The sequence below is a fragment of the Trichosurus vulpecula genome, chromosome 1, assembly GCF_011100635.1.
Source record: "Trichosurus vulpecula isolate mTriVul1 chromosome 1, mTriVul1.pri, whole genome shotgun sequence".
Lineage (NCBI taxonomy): Eukaryota > Metazoa > Chordata > Mammalia > Diprotodontia > Phalangeridae > Trichosurus > Trichosurus vulpecula.
This window is the reverse complement of record NC_050573.1, coordinates 397848223-397865474: the sequence shown is the minus strand read 5'-3', so window position 1 is coordinate 397865474 and position 17252 is coordinate 397848223. Positions and strand designations below refer to the sequence as shown.

At 38.7% G+C, this 17252-nt stretch overlaps 1 protein-coding gene across 2 annotated transcripts in view; it reads left to right on the top strand.

Annotated features, from left to right (window-relative positions):
• Positions 1–9714, top strand: part of ADAMTS12 (ADAM metallopeptidase with thrombospondin type 1 motif 12) — a 533606-nt gene extending 523892 nt beyond the window's left edge. For both annotated transcript variants that reach the window (XM_036758046.1, XM_036758037.1), the window contains one exon: positions 8065–9714. In XM_036758046.1, coding sequence (XP_036613941.1) covers positions 8065–8243 — 179 coding nt within the window. In that variant the 3' untranslated portion in view covers positions 8244–9714. The remainder of the gene's footprint in view (positions 1–8064) is intronic.
• The last annotated feature ends 7538 nt before the right edge of the window (positions 9715–17252 follow it).

The following is a 17252-nucleotide window of genomic DNA, read 5'->3' as shown; positions in this document are numbered from 1 at the left end:
AATACATTACATCTATCATCTGTCAGGAGATAGGAATGTGAAGCATGTCATATAAAGAGAAAAAATCATGATAATAATTGGTGTTTATGGTAGTCTTTATGGAAGAACTTGACCTACATTATCTCAGTTGAAACTCAAAACAAGCCTATGAGGTAATTGACAAGGCAATTGGTAGCAGAGATGTTAAGGGTCCAAGGTCCTGAAACTAGTGTCACAGATGGAGACCAACCCTTGTTTTCTTTGAACTCCAAATTCCATGTTCTCCCCTCTATGCCATGGGGCCTTTCAGAAAGGCCCCTTCTTGCCAGAGGTGGATATGTGCATTTGATTTTAAATACAAATTGATTTTTATTGACCTTGGAAAGAAAGCATGGTGAAAGAAGGACTCTACAACTGAAGGACAGAGCTCTGGGAAAGATGGGCATTATCCTTTATGTCCTTCTAAGTGCACTGGAAACATACTCTTCAAGAGTACACACAATGAGGTTCTGGCATCTCAACAGAGGAAACATTGTAATGGAAAGAGGCCACAGTGATTGAAATGATGAGCTCTTTGTAAGACAAGGCATTTTTGAGCTTAATGCGTTTTTTTAAAAATCTGTCTGAGGCTTCTGGAAAAGCACACTGCTTCAATTTTCCCATTTAATTAACTGGTCTATTTACAAGATACTCCTGGATATTGGCCTGGTTTTTGAAAGTGATTTTCTTCAGGAGCCCTCAGTAGCCTTTGCTCTGTGCAAAGAAAAAAATGACAACTGCAAAATGATAATCTGGGCTCTGACAGTCACTCCAACAACATCTAAAAGAACTTTCTCTCATGGAAGAAAAGCCTTAACTGTAGGCATTACATCATCTCACTAAACTTCAAGAGGTCATGGGATTTAGAGATAAAGGGATCTGCTGGTCCAATTCTCTCATTTTACAGGTGAGGAAACTAAGACCTAGATAGGTTAAGTAACTTGATCAAGACTTCTAGGGTGGTAAGTGGCAGAGCCAAGATTAGTCAGTCTGACATTTCTTAAACTCCTACTATGTGCTAGGTATTGTATTAAGCACTGCAGATAGAAAGAAGGGCAAAAAATAGTCCCTGCTCTCAAGGAGCTCAGGGTCCAACAGGGAAGACAATATGTGAACTACTATGTACAAACAAGTTATATAAAGGACAAATAGGAAATAAAGGAAGGAAGGTACTAGAATCAAGGTATGATTTTAGCTGGACTTGAAGGAATCCAGGAGATAGAGATGAGGAAGGACAGCCATCTAAGTAGAGGGTATGAAGAAAAAATGTTTGGAGTCTGGAGATAGACTGTCTCGTTTTGGGAACAGCAAAGAGGTTAGTGTCACTGGATGGAAGAGTGTGTTGGGGGAGGGGGAATGTAAGATGTGAGAAGTTTGGAAAGGTCCACTGTTAATTTCTCCAAACAACAGTGTCCCTAAAAGTTCTTTGTTGTAAAATGAGATTTGTTTGTTTTTAATGAGACTAGATGCTAAGATCCCTTCCAGCTTAGGATAAAAAGCTTCTGCTGAAGTCCTATTCAACTAAATTCAACGAACATGCAATAAACACTTGCCACATTTAAGGCACTATGCTGAAGCAAAGATGAAATGGGCCCTATCCTTAAGGAACTTACAATCTAGCAGGAGAGAATGTGGTACAAGTAACTGCAGTACAAAGCAAAAAGTAGGAAGTATACAACAGATGATACATGTTATAGAGGTACAAATTGTTCTTAAAGGTCAAAGAAATGAGAGACCACTTCTAAATTAGAAGATCTGGATATGGTTCAAGGAGAAGGTAGAATTTGAATTAGGTCTTCAAGTAACAGCTCAGCTAAAATATGATTTTAAGAGGGTTAAGAATGAAGAGGACTAGCTGTACAGAATGGTAAAGTCAAGAAAAATGGAATTTCTTTCAAGGAGGTTGAGTGGTTCAGTTTAGCTTAAATGCATCATTAGGGGAAATGAGAGAAAGTAAGATAAAGCTAGAAAAGTTTATTGAAGGTAGATTTTAGAGGGTCCTGAATGCTTTCATGCTAGAGTGTCTGGAATTAATATAGTAGGTATGTAGTCAACCATTTTTCACAGGAACATAATCAAGGCTGTGCATGAGGAAGATGAATGTATGCAGTAAACCAGGAGGGGAAGAGATTGTAGTAGAAGAGTTAAGTCAAGAGACCATAACAGTCATCCAGGCAAGAGATAATAAAGATCTGTTCTATTAACAACAGTGAAGACAAAGAAGAGGCAACTGATTTGGGAGATTCTAAAGATAGAAATAATAGAGCTTAATAATTCTTGTGGAAATAAGGGAGTATGAAGAACCAAAGATAGTTCCTGAATTCTGATTGTGACTTACTGAGAGAAAATAGAGTAGATGTGGAGGAAAAGATGAGATTGTTTTTTAAACATGTTGAGTTTGAGGTTCTGGTGGGACCATCTAAGAGATAGTTAAAAATGTGGATTGAGGTCAAAAGAGAGACCAGAACTAGTGATGTGGTTTTTAGAAGACATCCTTACAGAGATAATAGTTAAGTTATGGATGTGAATGAGATTATAAAGAGGGAACTTCTAGGAAATGGATTCTTAACCTTTCCTGTGTTATACATACCTTTGACAGTTTGGACAGGTCTATAGGCTCCTTCTTTCACATTCATAAAATAAAATGCATAGGATCATAAAGGAAATCAAAAGTTAATGGAGAAAAAATTTAATTTTTTTCCCATCCAAGTTCATGGACCCTATATTAGGAACTCCTGGCAGGAGAATGAGAGTATAGCTTAGAGAATATGTCTATATTTAAAAGAGAAAGAAAAGTCAGTGAAAGAAATTGAGGAGTGGTAGAGAAATAGAGGAGCCAGGAGAATAGAGTATCATGGAAACCAAAAAAGAGAGAGTTAAAAGAAGAAAGGAAAAGAGGTCAAAAGTAAAAAATATTTCAGAGAGCTGAGGTGGGGGGAGGATGGTGAAGACATAGGTGAAACTTTTCATGGAATTTAGTGATCAGTTTAACAAATTTTTATGAAATGTTTTTATGAGCCAGGCACTAAGGATACAAAGACAAAAAATAAACAGTCCCTGCCTTCAAGAAGCTTACGTCGTATTAGAAGAAGTATCCTGTAAATATAGAAGTATAAACATAAATATGTGTATATGTGACTTCTGGTGTCAAGATGGTGGAGTGAGGAAGGAACCCTCTGAAGGCCTTTCAAATTCCCCTCCAAAGAACTAGAAAATTGCCTCAAAATTGTTCTAGGAGCAGGGAAGCAGCTTACCAGCCCAGCAGGAAAGGTCTGTCTCACTGGGATGAAAGGGGAGGGAGGTCCAAGAGCACCAACAGCAGCCAGCCTCATAGAAGGGGGCCTGCAGCAAGGCTCTAAGCCTGGGCCAATCCACCAGGAAAGACCTGCTCTCCTGAAAACTAGTGGCCCCTAAGGCTAGTGAGCAGTCTGTGTAGAGCAGCAAAGCCCCACCCCAGTGACCCCACCACCAGCACAGGCTACCATTGAGGCCTTGACCCCATTGCTGGCCAGTGGTGAAGCCTTACTCCAGGGCTGGTGTTGCAACAATTTGGCTAGCAGCTGCTGTAAGGGTGTAAGACCCACCAACAACCAGCACACAGAAAGCTGCCAACACAGGTTCTTTTGATCTGCTTTACTAAGGAAAGTAGTGTTAAGGGGTTAACAATCTTATTTCAATCCAACATGCAAATATCATTCACTTAGTTCAGGGGAAAAAGCCAGCATCCTGAACTTTGGAGCAAATACAAACAAATTACAAACATCAATAGACAAAACGAAAATCAATTCATAGTCACCAAGAAGCCATCAACATCTGAGTTCAGCCAGGAGGCCCTTAGATGGGCTGCCCAGAGTCCCGTGCCTCCAGGAGTGAGAGCCTCAAGCAAATAGCTCTGTTCTCTCTTTCTACACGCTCTTCAGCCATCATCATCTGAGCAACCAGAACTCAGGCTCCTACTATTGGCTCTGGTCTTAGCAACTCCCCTTAGGACCCTGAGGGCTTCATGCCTACATAGGCTTAGAACCTAGTAGATAGGGGTTGGGGCCTGGGGCTTTGCACCTAGTAAGGGTCAATCAAAGACACTTAATTAGTCATTCTAAAACAGTAAGAAAATCCCAACTCAATTGCCAATACAGCTGGCCAATAGCAAGACCCTGCTCCTAGGGCCTGCCAGCAAAGAGATCCTGTTTTCATAGCAACCCAGCAGGAGGGTCCCACCCCTGGGGCAGGCCAGCAGCTAAATCCAGGCCAACAGGGACCTCCCCTCCCCCAGTACAAGCCAGTGAAAGCAGGCAGCTAAGCCTTGAAGCCCAGTGAAAGTCAACAATAACACCTGGAGCCTCAGCACAAAAAACTTGAGACAGTGCAGGACCAGAGCCCAATTCTCATATAAAAACAGGAAATCACAAAGAAAGGCAGAAAAAATTAGCAAAAAAAAATTGACTATAGAAATTTACCATGGTGACCAGGAAGATTAAGGCATACACTTAGAAGAGGACAGTAGTGTCAAAATAGCTACATGTAAAGTCTCAAAGAAAAATGTAATTTAATCTCAAATCCAAAAAGAATTCTTGGAAGAGCTTAAAAGCAGGTTTAAAAAGCAAATGAGAGAAGTAGAAGAAAAATTGGGAAAAGAAATGAGAGTAACACAAGAGAATCATGAAAAAAAAGAGTCAATAGCATAGGAAGAGATATACAAAAATTCACTGAGGAAAATAACTGCCTAAAAAATAGATTTGGCAACATGGAAAAGGAAGTACAAAAGTTCACTAAAGAAAATAATTCCTTAAAAATTAGAATTGAGCAAGTGGAAGCTAATGACTCTATGAGACATCAAGACACTATAAAACAAAATGGAAAAAGAAAATGTGAAATTTCTCATTGAAAAAACAACTGACCTAGAAAATAGATCCAGGAGAGGTAATATAAGAGTTATTAGATTATCTGAAAGCCATGATAAAAATAAAAAGGCCTGGATAACATGTTTCAAGAAATTATTTTTAAAAAGCTGACATTAGAATCAGACAGCAAAATAGAAATTAAAAAGAATTCAGTGATCACCACTTGAAAGAGATCCCAATGTGAAAACTCCAAGAAACACCATATCCAAAATTCCACTTCTAGGTCTATATCCCAAAGAGATCATGTAAAAGGGAAAGGAATCTATTTGTACAAAAATATTTATAGCAGCTCTTTTTATGGTGGATAAGAATTGGAAAATGAAGGGATGCCCATCAATTGGGGATTGGCTAAATGAGCTGTGGTATATGATTGTAATGGAATATCATTGTGCTGTAAGAAATGACAAACAGGATGGTTTCTGAAAAACCAGGAAAGACTCACATGAACTGATGCATAATGAAGTGAACAGAACCAGGAGAACATCATACACAGTAATAGCAATATTGTTCAATAAAGAACTATGAATGATTTAGCTATTCTCAGCAATATTCTCAGTGATCTAAAACAATCCCAAGGGACTAATGATGAAGCATACCTCCAGAGAAAGAACCAATATTGTTTGAATACAGACTGAAGTATGCTGTTTTTCACTTTCATTTTTTTTCTTTTATTAGAGTCTTTTTGTACAAAGTAACTAATATGGAAATGTTTTACATGATTGCACATGTATAACCTATATATGATTGCCTACCATCTCAGGGAGGGGGAAAGGGGAGGGAAGTATAGAATTTGGAACTCAAAACTTTATACGTTTAAAACTTTTTTAAAAAGTGTGTATTTACAAAGGTACAGAGATGGGAATGAAATGTTAGAATAACTTGTGTGTGGAATAGCAAAAAGGTCAGTTTGCCTAGACCATACCATTTGTGAGGGGTAGTAATAATAATCCTGGAAAGGAAGATGTGACCCAAGTTGTGCTGGGTTTTAAAAGTAGCGAAGTTATATTTGATCCCCAATGTAATAGGAGGTGACTGGAGTTTATTGAGCAGGAGAGAGATATAGTCAGACTTATGCTTTAGAGAAATCATTCTGTTAGCTTTGTGGAGGATGGATTGGGAAGGCAGAGATTTGAAGCAGGGAGACTAATTAGGAGGCTATTGAAAGAGCCCAGGAGAGACAGGATGAGGACTTGAACTATAGCATTAGTCATGTGAGTAGACAGTAGAATCAAGTCTTGTCAAGTGATTGGATATGTGGGATGAGTTGGGTATGACAAAGTTGTAAAACTGCGTGACTGGAAAGATGTTGATGCCCTCAATATCAATAAAGAACCTTGGAAGAGGGGTAAATTCTATTGATTTTGGGGTAGCTATTAGACTTCCAATTGGAAATGTACAGTTCTCTGTTGGTGATATAAGTTTAGAGCTCAGGAAAGTGATGAGGACTGAACATAAAAGTGGAGGAGTGTAATTAAATTCACGGGAGTTGATGAGGTCACCAAGTGAGACAATACAGAAAGAGAAGAATGCCTAGGACAGAGCCTTTGGGGTACATCTACAGTTAAAGTGGGGTATTGGATATTAATAAGTAATTGGGGACCTTAGAGCAGTTTCAGTTGAGTGTTGGGAGCTGAAGCCAAATCATCTCAGTCCTCTCAATAGTGTAGAAAGCGAGGTCATTTGTTGATGAGAGATGGGAGAGATATAAAGTTAAGAACTTCAAGATGGAGAAGAAAGTTTGGAAAGGTGACTGCAGGAAATGTAATAGGAAGTCATTAAATAGTGATTAAAAGGACAACTGAGTAGTAACTAAAACTCAGCTGAGGTTTGAGGCCTGAATTTATAATGGAAAAAAAATCAATACCATTCGCTCTGTAACACTCAGCAGCTTGGCAGGAGGAGTAGAGAAAACCTAGAAGTTTAGTTCCCAAAAGCAGAGAATGAACAGAAACTGTGTGGAAGAAAGCAAAGCCAGTTAAGATGTTTGGGATTGTGACAAGTAGTTTTGGGATGTCTGATCAACAAAGGAGTCAACAAATATTTTTAGGCAACTGCTGTATGCCAGACACTGGAGATACAAGTACAAAGGATAAAACAAACAATCCCTGCTCTCAAAGACTTAACATTCTTATGGGAGTATTGGCTGAGTAAGCAGACAGATGTACCTAGATCATAAGTGATAGGGCGCCAGAATAGGAATGGGATGAGGATCTGGAGATGAAGACAAAGAGCAGCCTAAATAGAAGTGAGATTGTGGGAGAGGTAGAATGACAGGAGAGGAAAATTTCAAAATTAAAGGTTCAGTCAGCCAATTAAGCACCCACTGTGTGCCAGGCACTGTGCTGAGCAGAGTGATACAAAGAAAAGCAAAATATAGTCTTTGACCTCAAAGGGCTCACAATTAAATGGGGGAGGCAATAAGCAAGGCAATATATACAAACAACCTATATTAATAGAAAATAATTAAGAATAATTAAGCATTGGAATTAAAAGGTGTTGAGAAAGGCTTCCTGAAGATGAGACTTGAAGGAAGCCAGGAAAGTCAGAAGGGAGAGATGAAGAAGAGATGATGGAGGATAGCCAGAGAAAATGCCCAGAGTCAAGAGATGAAGTGTCTTGTTCATGGAACAGCAAGGAGGACAATGTCACTAGATCAAAGAGCAAATGGCAGAGAGTTAGGTGTAAGACTGGAAAGATATATAGGGGGGAAGGGGGAGTGCTCAAGTTATAAAGGGCTTGAAAATCCAAACAGAGGATTTTATATTTATATGGATTGGAGTGGGGAGAGGCTTGAGGAAGGCAGACCCACCAGCAGGCTATTGTAGTGGTCCCAAATGTGAGGTGATGGTCTGCACCAAGGCAGTGTCAGTATCAGAGGAGAGAAAGGAGTGTATTCAAGAGATATCACAAAGCTGAAATTTACAGACCTTGGAAAGAAAATGGATATGGGGGAGGGATGAGAAATAGTGAGAAATTGAGGATGTGAGTATGAAGGCCTGGAAGGATGCTGTTGTTTTTGATGGTAAAAGGGAAGTTAAGAGCGGGAGAAAGGTTTAAAAGGGAAAATAATGAGTTCTAACCTGCACATCTTAAGTCAAGCATACAAAGCATAATTTCTTTTTTTAAAAACTTTTCTCTCTCACAGTTCTACCTTGCAGCAAGGACAAGCTATCATCCACTTTCTGCCAGACACTGAAAACTATGGGCAAATGTTCTGTCATCACTCTAAGAGCTCAATGCTGCTACACATGTGCTAGGCCTCACACCATCCAGCCTCGACAGCAGAAAAATCGACAGGGCTTCAGAAAGTCCAAACTGCTCTGAAGCCAGAAGGAATCTGTCCTCCACCAAAGACAGCAACAACCTGCTAGACATGATGAGTTCTGGGTTCTGGGTTAATTTTATTGAGGTCTCAGTTCATTTATTTTATTTGTAACTGGGTTATTTTTTAAAAAATTCTATTTTGTTCCTCTCTCCTAAGGGATGTTGTTGAGTTATGATATGTGCTAATACCTGGCAGAAAGGTGTGATGTCCAGTCAGGTTAGCTCTATGGATTCCTGCCATTCTTCACAGGGTATAACTTCTATGAAAGGTACCAAATTGGAAATTTCTATAAAGTCTTGTTTCTCCTCAAAGAAGGTAAGGGGTCCCATATTTCCATTCTACCTCAGGCATGCCAAGACGTAGCACTGTGGTTATAGAGGGTACAATGAAATCCTACTGATTTCCCTTGATGAGTGCACCCTGACCTCTAACCTGCCAATCAAAGCTGTTTAGCATCCTCAGAGTGATAGTTTATGGGTCTCAACAGTGATACTTACCTACACCTATCCCAGACTGAGGGAAAAGCTTTATCCGACTAATATCCAATGGAAAACAGAACGGAAGGATTAGTATTTCCCTTGACCAATCCCCCGAGTTCTCTATCTGTTCGGATTGTGTCTTTACCCTGAGATATTAGACTAATGGAAACAAGCTTAAACTGAATGTTGAGGAATTAAGGAAGAATTGCTTAGTACTGGGAAGATCTACCAAAGGTGAGGAAAAAAACAAACCTGGCTGTCTGAAATATACATACATACATACATGCACATATATGCATGTATGTATGTAATTTCCATTATAAAGTAATCTGCTTTTATTCCCTCTTCTGCACCAGGAAATATCCTTTCACTAGGACAGAAGGACATATCTCTCTTCTACCTATCTGATTCTACCCCCAAGCTTATTACTGACAAAATCACTTTACTGCTCATAGATCTGCTGTGGGTTACCAGGTGCAAGTTAGTATAGGCACATCACTAGCAACCCTGAGCTGAAGAATTAGATGCTAGAGGATGGTCAGTAAAGGTGAAATTAAACTTCAAAAAGAACAAGGAAATTGTGTAAAAGTAGGAACCTGGTGTTAAATTCCCCAATGTCATACAAGCAGCTTCCTCAATTATCTCTTCAGAGAGCCTCAGCATTTAATGACACACTTTCCAGCTTGATATAGACTAAACTGCATTAGGAAATGAATGAGTAATACCTGTTAGTGCCAATAGGAAGTTTTTTTAAGTTAATTGTTTTTTTCCTGAGGACTGAAATAAGACCTCTATGGTTAGAACTGCTATTTTGGGGAGCTTTTGGCAGAATGTTCACAAAATAAACACAAGCATCCATGAGAGAAGGTTGTGGTGGGTAGTACAAAATCTATAGCTTCAGCGATAAAAACTAATGAAGCTTCAAGTAGGCCCTCTATAAACACTTGTTCAGTTCAATTCCACAAGCATCTACTAGGGTTTCATGCTTGGAGCTGGGAACATAGAGGCAAAAACTAAATATTCCCTGATCTCAAAGAGTTTACATTCCACTGGAGGGGGAAAACAACATGGATTCAACTTAAAGTTAAAATAGAATTATAACATCGATAAAATAGTCTTGTCAATAGCATATATGTGTGCTTATATATTTACATACTTTACAGTTATTAAATAATTATAATAATGGACTAAAAATTTCAGAAAAAAGCACTCTGCTAGACTCTGGAAGAGATACAAAATTTAGATAAAACACTGTCTCTGTCCTTGTGGGTGTTTTCGCTTGTTGGATCGACTTGATCCATGAACCTGGCATATCAGAATGATTTGAGTCATTCTTGACTACTGGGGTAGAATAATGGACTGCAGTTTCCTCTTTCATCTCTAATTGACACTGGTAGCAACTGCCTTAAAATTTAACAACATATTGTCAGATAAATTGATTTCCCTTGTGAAGTCTCATCAGACTTGAGCATCTGTAGTCAATTAGTTGAATTGGTTAGAGCCCAGGGCCAAGGAAGGATGATATTATTGGTTTGGTTTCTGAATCTTACCTGGAACAAGGAGGACGAGGAGACTAAGTGTGTGTGGATCAATGTGGACGTCACTAAGAGAATGAGAAACAAATCTAAGCCCTCACCTCTTGGCAGTCAGCATTATCACCTTTGTGGAAGGGATAGCACATTCCCAGACTCATCAACATTTCTAATCCAATCATGTATTTTATCTTCTAATGAGGCAAAGTATTCTCAGCTACAGTTACCCATATTCCCATAGAACATCTGTTCAGTAGAATGGTGCTATTGAATAATGGTGCTGATATCTGGATGGTGGCAGAAATAATATATTCATATATATGTATAGATAGATATGGCATGTGTGTATATGAAACTATACATACTTTGTACAAAATGATACTTAATGGTGTTGCTGGCCAATGCCAGTTCTATTACTTTGATACTATGTGCTTAAAGTTTATGTTATATGCTTTTTATTTTATTTTTCAAGCTATGAATGTTGAACACTCCAAATCCCTGTGAAAGATGAAGGAAAAACTGATGGAGTTATAAGCAAAAGGGCTACATTTTAAGGCAAGGGACAAAATGAAGGATAGTTACACTTACTGTTGTCAGGGAAACAAGCTTTCACAGTAATCAATTTTACCCCTGACAATTTCTAGAAGTGATAGGGAATGGTCGTAGTGGAGGCAGAAGTCTAGAAAGTGTAAAATGGAAGAAAATCTCCTGGTTTTATTTTTATGATGGAAAATTTGCCAGGCTTTGTTCCCAAAGCATTTATGAGTATTAGTTATGATGAATGTTAATTAAGTAACGCAATTTAGCTTAATGTAACCTGACCTTTATGCTTAACCATGGGAGTCTAATAAATGACATAAGGGATCTAAGCCTGTGATCCTTACCTATGACACTCTTTCAGTATTGATATATTGCTATCCTACTGAATTCTACAGGCTTAACCCTGCCTAATTTTATGAAAGTAAAGATGATACTTAACACATTTTCAAGGAGACTATACATTATCTGACCAGATGAGAATAGTAGCAACGGAAGAGTTGAGTCCTGCAGTTAAGGTGCACACAGGAAAAAAGTCATACCGATCTCCATGAATCAGAACCAGAAAGCAGACCTATATCATATGTATCTTATATCCACTTCCTAGAGCCATACTCAAAGAATTGTTCATCTGACACAACTGCTTGGACAACAGTACCAAAAAATCCTAAAATATGAAAGAATATTTCGTATGTTAGGCACACAGAGAAAGGACAACCAAATCATTCAATGACTAATGAGCTGACAGATTTCAAAGTTGGCACCATGAGAGGTAACCTCAGATTAATAAAGCTGGGGTTGCATGTTCTGGAGGCAAAAACCTGACCATTTTGTTCACCAAGTGTTCCTCTGACACTCAAAGATATGAAGCAAAATTGGTGCTGACTTGATTTTCTTTCTACTTTAAAGGATTAAATGATAGGTTTGGAATTGAGATTCAAGGATATATACATAGATTTTGGAAACCAGAAAGGATTGCCACAGGGCCTGGTGCTGAAATAATAACGTGGGGGAAAAATCCCCAAATCCTTATACAGATGTATTTGACTTTACATGCTAATAGGAGAGTTTCCTGAAAAGCTGTCTGAAATTTTAATTTTTGTAAATAGTCATGTACTGACTATGGAAATTTGAGATTCAAGTCAACCTTATGCTTTTTGTGTTTGTAAGGTAAAGAATTGTTTTATGATACAAATAATCATCTAATTTATCTGTTCCATGGGTTTGAATTTTTTATAATGTGTTTTATTAAACCAGGAGCCACTTGTATCTCAAATCTTCACTGGCTGCCAACTGAGATGTTTTTAGGGTCAGATATAGAAATTACTGTATCACAATTTTCAGATAACTTTTAGAATCTCTAAGAATTCAGTGTAACTTAGGAAGTCAAAGAATTCAGTATCCCAAAACCTCCCTGAAGGATACCAGTTGAAACTCCATCTAGCCCACATGTCCCAACTTTTCACAAGAGTCTGGTAGGAGGTATAGGAATCAGGCAGACAAGTTCAAATTCAGCCTCAGATATTAGCTGTGTGACCCTTGACAATTCACTTAACTGCTCTCTGTCTCAGTTTCCACAACTATAAAATGGGGATGACAATAATAGCACCTTTCTCCCAGGGTAATTGTAAAGATCAAATGAGATAACATTTGTAAAGAATTTAGCATAATGCCTGGCATGAAGTAGGTGCTTAATACATGCTTGTTTACTTCATTCCTTCCTTCAGATCTTCCAGTTCAAACATGGCTTGGTCACAAAGATTGCAGATTTTCAATCTTCTACTGTATGAGTTCAGGGCAAAGCCCAGGAACTGTGTCTGGTGCTCAGCTGCATGCAGCCTCAGGACAAAGACCACAATTACACATATTACAAATAGAATGGTGCTGCCTTGTATCACTTGTATGTCATGTGACTCCTTCAGTTTACATTACCAATGCCTTTCTTGTTATTAGTAGTAGTAGTAGTAGTAGTAATGTTATTTAAAATTCCGTGGTTGGGGAAGCACAATTCTACCTGCCTTTATCCTCAGGAGCAGGTGGCATAGTTGTGATGATACACAAACTGCATTGCCCTCCCTGTTGTGTTGCTTTGTAGATCCCCCTTGCCAGTCTCCTTAAGGGATGTACTTACAGCTCGAGATTGAAGAAAACAACAATGTAATGGTAACCTGCCTTTCCAGAGCATCAATAAATGGCTGTATTCACTAGTGGTTTCTGTGTGAATCTGTTGTATCTAATTTAATACTTTCATAACACTTTGTGATTTTGAAGTACTTTCATGTACAACATATTTGCTTTTAGATTCTCATGAGTGTATCTTCTTGTCTCCCTAGTATTCTTCTGTTATGAACAATGACTTGCAATCTATAAATAATTTGGCTATATTTTGATGATGCTGAAATAAGAAAAGGGGAGGAGTAAAGGAAATGCTAGAGAACATGGGAGGAAGGATGGGGGAATGTATCATACACAATCATGGTATGCAAGAAGGAGTATATAAAAAAAATTAAAGGAACAGGTGTTGCTTAAACTTCACTTTCATCTAACCTGGTCAAAAGGAAGCAGAAAATCCACAAACTTTGGTGTAGGGATGCATTCAACTCCACCTGGATGTAGATAAGAAGAATCTAAGAGGGAGGGGTAGGTTTAAGAAGGTATCTATCATGAACAAAATAAACCCTAAGCTTGAAGAGGGTGTGGTGAAAAGGAAGCTAAAGGGAAAGAAAAAAAAAGTAAGAACTTGAAATAAAGAGGGAGCAAGGGAGATACAGATGAAAAAGTATAAGGACAGGAAGAAGGGAAATGCACAATTATTGTAACTGTGAATGGAATGAATTCACATAAAACAGAACACTTTAGCAGAATGAATTAGAAGGCAAAATCCAACAATATCTTGTTTATAGGAAACACATTTGAAACAAAGACATTCATAGAGTTATAATAAAGAGTTGGAGCAAAATCTATGATACCTCAGCTGAATGCAAAAATAGACATAATAGGGCAGCAAGGTGGAGCAGTGGCTGGGCCTGGAGTCAGGAAGACTCATATTTCTGAGTTCGAATCTGACCTCAGACACTTACTAGCTGTGTGACCCTGGGCAAATAAATTAATCCTTTTTGCCTCAGTTTTTTCATCCATAAAATGAGCTGGAAAAGGATACAGAAAACCACTCCACTATTTCTGCCAAGAAAACCCCGAATTGGGTCACAAAGAGTCAAACATGACTGAAAATAAACAAAAGTGATAAATAAGAAAACTACATTTTGCTAAAAGATAACATAAATGAGAGGTTTTTATATATTTCTTATTTAACATATGCACACTAGACACATAACATATATACACAGAGCATCTAAATATTCAAAGGAAAATCTAAATGAATTACAAAGAAAAACAGTAAAACTCTAATAGAGGAAGAGTCGATGAGCAGCTCTAAAAAGATATTCGAGGGGCAGGGACTAGCATGAGCTCCCCGCTGAGTCCCTCCAAAAACCTATAAAAAAATGGCTCTGAACCAGTGCTAGAACTGCAGAACCCACAAAATAGCAGAGGGAAGCAGGGCTCCAGCCCAGGACAGCCTGGATGGTCTCTGGGTGAGGTCTATCCTGCTCGGAGCTGGGAGTGGAGCAGAGTAGAACCCAGCATGGGTGGCGCGGACCAACCAGACCAAGAGCCCAGTGGGACAGGCCCTAGCGCCCTGAATCAGTGAGCTGCAGCAGTTACCAGACTTCTCAACCCACAAACACCAAAGACAACAGAGAAGGTTAGTGGGAAAAGCTGCTGGGGACAGAGTGAAAAAAGGAGTTCGTGGTTCAGCCACTGCCCCAGGGGCAGCGGACGTGGGGCAGCTACAGACCTACAGGTGCAGTTGCTTCTGGCCCCAGGCCCACCTGGTGGGAGGAATTAAGTGGCGGATCAGAGCAGGAGTGCACAGCCTGCTGAAGATCTAAGTCCAGTCCAGGTTGGGGGTTCTTGGGGAAGGAGGAGTGCTGGTGTGGCCGAGCTGGTGCATCCCCCCAAGCTTGGAACATAGTTCTCTTAACTCTACAAGCAGTCGTACCCTGCTGAAAAACTCAAAGGTCAAGTTAGTTGGCTGGGAATATGACCAGGCAGTGAAAACACACCCAGATTCAGCCTCAGACTTTAGAATCTTTCTTTGGTGACAAAGAAGACCAAAACATACAGCCAGAAGAAGTCAACAAAGTCAAAGAGCCTGCAACAAAAGCCTCCAAGAAAAACATGAACTGGTCTCAGGCCATGGAAGAACTCAAAAAGAATTTGGAAAAGCAAGTTAGAGAAGTAGAGGAAAAATTGGGAAGAGAAATGAGAAGGATGTGAGAAAACCATGAAAAACAAGTCAATGACTTGCTAAAGGAGACCCGAAAAAATACTGAAAAATATACTGAAGAAAACAACACCTTAAAAAATAGACTAACTCAAATGGCAAGAGAGCTCCAAAAAGGCAATGAGAAGAAGAATTCCTTGAAAGGCAGAATTACCCAAATAGAAAGAGAGGTCCAAAAAACCACTGAAGAAAATACTACCTTAAAAATTAGATTGGAGCAAGTGGAAGCTAGTGATTTGTTGAGAAATCAAGATATTATAAAACAGAACCAAAGGAATGAAAAAATGGAAGACAATGTCAAATATCTCAAATATCTCATTGGAAAAACCACTGACCTGGAAAATAGATCCAGGAGAGATAATTTAAAAATTATTGGACTACCTGAAAGCCATGATCAAAAAAAGAGCCTAGATATCATCTTTCAAGAAATTATCAAGGAGAACTGCCCTGATATTCTAGAGCCACAGGGAAAAATAGAAATTGAAAGAATCCACCAATCACCTCCTCAAATAGATCCCAAAAAGAAATCTCCTAGGAATATTGTCACCAAATTCCAGAGCTCCCAGATCAAGGAGAAAATACTGCAAGCAGCCAGAAAGAAATAATTTGAGTAACGTGGAAACCCAATCAGAATAACCCAAGATCTGGCAGCTTCTACATTAAGAGATCAAAGGGCTTGGAATATGATATTCCAGAGGTCAATGGAGCTAGGATTAAAACCTAGAGTCACCTACCCAGCAAAACTGAGTATCATGCTCCCAGGCAAAATATGGACTTTGAATAAAATAGAGGACTTCCAAGCTTTCTCAGTGAAAAGACCAGAGCTGAACAGAAAATCTGAGTTTCTAACACAAGAATCAAGAGAAGCATGAAAAGGTAAACAAGAAAAAGAAATCACAATGGACTTACTAAAGTTGAACTGTTTTGTTTACATTCCTACATGGAAAGATGATGTGTAAGATTCATGAGACCTCACGATGGAGAATGCTATCTTCATCCAGAGAAAGAACTGTGGGGTTTGAATACAGATTGAGGTGCACTACATGCTCACCTTTTTTCCTTCTCTTTTGTTTTTGTTTTAGGGTTTTTTTTTTGGTTCTGTCTCTTTTTTCTCATGATTCATTCCATTGGTCATAATTCTTCTCCACAACCTGACTAGTGTATAAATCAATTCAATGCGAAGTTATACATGGTAGTTATATGAGATTCCAGGCCGTCTTGGGGAGGGAGGGGGGAGAGAGGGGAGAAAATCTGGAACTCAAAATTATGTAGAACCGTGTGTGGTAAACTAAAAATAAATAAATAAATTTTAAAAAAATCATGAGACCTCAGTATTAGGGTAGCTGAAAGGAATATGCATATATATATATGTTTATGTATATATATATATGTATATGTGAGTGTATGTATGTATATATGTATGTATATATATATATGTGTGTGTATATATATATATATATATATATATATAGAGAGAGAGAGAGAGAGAGAGAGAGAGAGAGAGAGAGAGAGGGAGGAAGGGAGGGCACAGTGTGAGTTGAAGATGAAGGGAAGATATCTAAAAGAAATAAAATCAAATTAAGGGATGAGAGAGGAATATATTTAGAGAAGGGGATAGGGAGAGATAGAATGGAGTAAATTATCTCACATAAAAGTGGCAAGAAAAAGCAGTTCTGTAGGAAGAGAAGAGAAGGCAGGTGAGGGGGAATGAGTGAATCTTCCTCTCATCAGATTTGACCTGAGGAGGGAATACCATATATACTCAATTGGGTATCTTACCCCACAGGAAAGAAGGAGGAAGAAGATAAAAAAAAGGGGGGGATGATAGAAGGGAGGGCAGATGGGGGTGGAGGTAATCAAAAACAAACACTTTTGAAAGGGGACAGAGTCAAGGGAGAAAATTCATTAAAGGGGGATAGGTTAGGAAGGAGCAAAATATAGTTAGTCTTTCACAACATGAGTATTGTGGAAGGGTTATACATAATGATATGTATGTGGCCTATGTTGAATTGCTTGGCTTCTTAGGGAGGGTGGGTGGGAAGGGAAGAGGGGAGAGAATTTGGAACTCAAGTTTTAAAAACAGATGTTCAAAAACAAAAAAAAAAAAGAGTTTTT